The following is a 5,067-nucleotide window of genomic DNA, read 5'->3' on the forward strand; positions in this document are numbered from 1 at the left end:
AGCCTAACTTTTATGAAACCCCCCCCCCCCCCCCTCCCTCTAAATACCTTAATAACTGACTGTATTAATGCACAAATGTAATGTGATTGTATGGGCTGTCATAGACTCCATGACAGAAGAATAATGAAAGTATTAACAGATTTAACAGTGCCTTTGCATCATTAGCATTTGACCACTATTTGATAAATATTAAAGTGAGATTATTCCCTTAAGATATATATATATATGCACACAATAATTTTAAAAAGAGAAATGCATCTGAAATATATTCTAAATGTTTTTTTCCCCCTGAATCTTTTCATTCTGAAGCTTCTGAGTTTTTATAAGATGCTATTTCCACTAGTGTGTATGTTTGTGTAATGCATCTCAGAGCATTTGTTATTTGATGGAAGCATCTCTAGACTCCAGCCTGGAATAGACTGACTTCTAAACACATACTGACTACATCAATGGCTGACTACGGACATCCTCTGGGTAGCAGCCAATCAGTGAGTACTCTGGATAAATCAGTGCTCATCTCTGCTGTTAAACCCACACACTCCCATAATGGCAGCACAGGATCTCCACGCCACTCACGACAGGTCAGTGAACAGCTCTCTGTATTTATTTTTGTTCTGGTTCTTAACATCGGAGTTGTTGGTAATTTCCTCTTAAAAACAAATGAAATGATTTATCGATTCGTAACGCACATTTTTTTTTCTTCTTCTCCCAATACAGAACTCCAGGGATTGGGAAGTAATATCAGATGCAGAATGTTCTGTGTCTGTCGCAGGAGCGAGTATGGCCAATAACACTGTTCCAGGCATTTGTGAGGGATTCCTCATGAAAAAGCGCAAGTATCCTCTCCAGGGCTGGCATAAGGTGAGTTTCATGAACTAAGAAAATATCCATGGCATAGAATGACCACCATGACTTCTGGTGTCCTGTCCCAATGCAATGTTTTTCTCCTTTAGAGATATTTTGTATTGGATAAGGGGACTCTCAGATATTCAAAGACTCAACAGGATGTGAGTAAAATTAGTATCACTTTTTGTAGTAATGAAATATCTGCTTCCAGTGTTTTTCTGTAAGTGTAATTCTCACATCCTCAGATTGTCAGAGGCAAGGTTCACGGTGCTTTAGATGTTAGTCTTGCGGTCATGTCTGTGAACAGGAAATCTAAGCGCATTGACCTTGATGCTGGCCACAGCTTGTACCATGTTAAGGTGTGTATATGTATAACTAAGAATGTTATAGCAGTAGTGTTTGATATTGTAAATCGGTACAGTAGCTCACGTTGCCCACGTTAGCGGAGTCAGAGTCAAATCCAGGTCAGAGTGTTCAAATTGCTAGGCTGTACTCAAACCATTAAAACAGTACATTAATTCTATGTTTCAAGAAAAACAATGCATCAATCTTCTAACAAAAATGTACTGTTTTTGTTTTGACTATCTCAATTTAAACGACAAGTGGTTTGTATTTGCTTGCACAGAAATTCGGTATGATTTTCATTGTCAGGGTTTTTTCTTCTCGATCAGCCGATTTGGCTGCTAAATTAATTTACCAGCCGTTCAGAACTTTTACTAGCCAAAACAAATAAACCAGATTATCAAAGTTGCAGTTTTTGATTTAAATATTTATCTGATTCTGCTGTTTTTTTTATGACATACAATCATTGTTTGCATATAAACCCAACCTGTTGCAAAATTCTCTGATTTCTCTTATTTCCAAATCTGATTTTTATTTCCAAATAAAGTACATTTCGAATTTATTTGGTTTACGTGTTAAAGATTTGTGGACAGGCTGCCAATTAACAATGTGATCATCTGTTTCCTAACAAACGTCACAAATAATCACCTCCATTGTAATGCATTCAAAAAAAGTCAACCCATTAAGGCATTTAATAAAGAAAATCTTGTCTCAAAACATGATGACATAATTACCCCAATAATGATGATAAAATTCCCATGGATTTTGCACCAGCAAATAAACAGTAAATGTTTCTCAATGGAAGCAATATGGCATGTCGCAAAAAAGTCTTGGACATGCAGCATTTATCAAACACTAGGGGCTTCAACAGTCTAACAGAGCCACTACCTGAATAACTTAAACACTTTTGATTGGCCATTGCGTTCAAAAGATAAACGGACATATCTGTGACTGGCAACATTGCTCAACGCAGCAAAGAAACCTTTGACACTCACTCCATCTATTATATTTCTCTTTATATGAACTTTATTCAAGCCACAGAAATACAATTGTATTCCTGAAATGCACAATACTCAATCTTCTAGCCTAGGATGAAGTCAGTACGTGCATTAGGCCTATATTTGTCCCCAATTTTTTTTTTTATGTTAATGACTATTTGTGAGTGGCGCATCAGGAATTTAAAGCGTCTCTTGAGTGGTGTCGTTTATGTATGCTCATAGAAAAAAAAACAAATTTTAAAGATTCGGCAGTGTCCAACTCTCTAATTGTAACGATTTGTTTGTGGGTGCGTTGACTTGTCTTCTCTTTCCAGGCAAAGAGTGACGATATCTTCTACATCTGGCTGACCAAACTGACTGCCCATCGGCATTTCAAGAAAAGCGAGGCTATAAACCTGCACCACGGGGTCCTTCAAGCCCTCTCAACAGGAACCAGCAGCACTTTGCCTGCCATGGCGAGTCTTGCACAGAGAAACAGGGTGATGGTGGGCATTTGTGTTCATCTTACAATTACATTACATTTAGTCATTTAGCAGACGCTTTTATCCAAAGAGACTTACAAATTAGGATAATAGAAGCAATCAAAATCAACAAAAGAGCAATGATATGCAAGTGCCGTAAGTCTCAGTTAGCCTAACACAGTATACATAGTAAGGTTTTTTTTTTTTATGTATATGTAATAAATAAAAGGAAAACGGATAGAATAGAGCAACCTAGTGTTAGAGGCTCTTTTTTTTTTAACAAAGCGCCGTTCACTTGCAGAACGCAATCTTAAATGTGATTGTTTTAGACCAGTGGTGGGCAAACTTGGCCCTTCTAGGCCACTTTCCTGCAGAGATTTGATCCAAACCTGATATGACTCACCTGCCTGTAGCCTTCTAGTAGTCTTGAAGACAATGATTAGCTGGTGTAGGTGTGTTTGATTAGGGTTGGAGCTAGGGCTGTGCGATATTGAAGAAAAATGCGATATTCGATATGCGATATGATATTGCTTAAAGTGTGAAAAATCTATTAAAATTATATTTTAAAATTATGTAACTAATTTTTCACATTCTTTCTTGGAAAAGAAAGAATCACTACAACTTCTGAAAGTGACCAGCAGTGTTTTAGCAGTACATAAAAAGTAATGTCACAAATCAGAAAATGACATTTTAACTGTATGACACTAATTTTAAATCATTGTGACTTTGCTTTCCATACACTTTAAGTACTTCTTCATATGCCACAGCAAAAACTATAGTCTGAGAAAGTTCAAACATGATTAAAGGCAAGTGAACAGTCAGTAAAAAAAGAAAAAGAGTGAAAAAAGAACAAATACACAATTTACAAGCATAGATAAAATAAACGGTAGTATTCAGGTACAGAAATGTAATGAGTGTAAAATAACACTGCATAGTGTTCACTGTATGAATTAAATTTAGATTAATCTTTGTTATAGCTGTTTTGTTGTTTGATTAACATTAGTGACATATTCAGCAGCACGTATTTATAGGCTGCTGTCCCTTTAAATCTGACTGCACCGATCCAGTATAATGATACACATCCGATTTCTTTCTCCGCTGTTTACATTCATTTAAAACCTAACTGACTGCGTTTACGAGAATGATCGTCGAGACGGGTACTATTGACAATTCTGTGTGTATGTGTCTGTTCATGAGGAGATGCGAAAGACGAATCAACTCGGTGTTTGCGCGCCGTCTGAAACGCGTCTATCTCTGTGTGTGTGCGTGTGTGCGCGCGCGCGCGCTTTGCAGGTGTGCGGCAGAACGTCTCGGGTTACTTATGTAACCATGGTTCCCTGAGTAGGGAACGAGACACTGCGTCCTCTAGGGGTCGCTATGGGGAACGCCTCGTCGTGACTCGTATCTGAAGCATACATTGAAAAAACACCAACTCGTTGGCCGGCGACAGCCATGACGTCACTACCGGTGCGACTACAGTATAAATCGGTGCCGGGAGCTACACATCATTCACTTCTTCGTCTGAAGCTTGCGTCCGCAGCATGGCAAGAAACCTAGAGGACGCAAGAGTTGTTTTCTGCAGTTTATTGCACTTAACTCTTTTTAACGTCAAGCAATTCTCTGCTATATGCGTCGAACTAAAACTTTGACCTTTTGCAACATTTTGATTTAAGTAGCCTATTATTAAAATGATTCAGATATCGCACGCCCTTGCTATATTCATATCGCGATATTTACATTTGCGATATTTTCGATATATCGTGCAGCCCTGCAGCTAACCTCTGAAGAAAAGTGGCCTGGAAGGGCCAAGTTTGCCCACCCCTGCTTTAGACAATCTTTATGTAACATCATCATTTTTTTGTTTTGTTAAATTTTCACTGCCTTAAATTTTTCCACATTGAGCTGTTGTACATTTTTCTCGTCTCCAGATGCCACATTATCAGAGCTCAGTATCATTGGTTGGGTCAGAGATGCAGGATTCCCCATCAGCCTCTTCATCTCAAGGAAATACTAAAGTATCTGATTGGCTCAAACAGACACAGGAAGCTGACGTGTGCCAGCAAGGTATGTACCTTTTAATTCATCTGGAGTATATGGGGCCAGTGTGGGACATGCCTACTAATTCTTCAGTATGGTCTATGCAAATAATTTAGTAAACAAATATTAAAATCAAAACTTAATCGGGTTAATGAGGTCTTTCCAAATGTTTGACCACTAGTGTGCGCACATTTTTAAATATCACAGTTTCTGGTGTACACAGGTGATGGAGTCATCAATACCAATAAGCATTCTGGTAGCAGGAAGGTTGTGAGAAACTTCAGTGTTTGCAGTTATCATAAACCTGCTGTTGATGAGATATATATATATATATATATATATATATATATATATATATATTATATTTTTTTTTTTTTTATTTT

At 37.7% G+C, this 5,067-nt stretch overlaps 1 protein-coding gene across 3 annotated transcripts in view; it reads left to right on the forward strand.

The window, feature by feature from the left end:
• The window catches only part of LOC107563345 (oxysterol-binding protein-related protein 7-like), a 61,074-nt gene that overhangs the window by 1,173 nt on the left and 54,834 nt on the right, over positions 1 to 5,067 (forward strand). The window contains exons 2-7 of one of the 3 annotated variants that reach the window (XM_016248199.1): positions 393 to 581; positions 718 to 861; positions 954 to 1,007; positions 1,092 to 1,205; positions 2,501 to 2,671; positions 4,576 to 4,711. In XM_016248199.1, coding sequence (XP_016103685.1) covers positions 450 to 581; positions 718 to 861; positions 954 to 1,007; positions 1,092 to 1,205; positions 2,501 to 2,671; positions 4,576 to 4,711 — 751 coding nt within the window. In that variant the 5' untranslated portion in view covers positions 393 to 449. Of the gene's footprint in view, positions 1 to 370; positions 582 to 717; positions 862 to 953; positions 1,008 to 1,091; positions 1,206 to 2,500; positions 2,672 to 4,575; positions 4,712 to 5,067 lie in introns of all 3 variants that reach the window. The other 2 variants (XM_016248198.1, XM_016248200.1) reach the window with 2 other exon arrangements.

Source organism: Sinocyclocheilus grahami, unplaced genomic scaffold, assembly GCF_001515645.1.
Source record: "Sinocyclocheilus grahami isolate Dianchi unplaced genomic scaffold, SAMN03320097.WGS_v1.1 scaffold869.1, whole genome shotgun sequence".
Taxonomy (NCBI): Eukaryota; Metazoa; Chordata; class Actinopteri; order Cypriniformes; family Cyprinidae; genus Sinocyclocheilus; species Sinocyclocheilus grahami.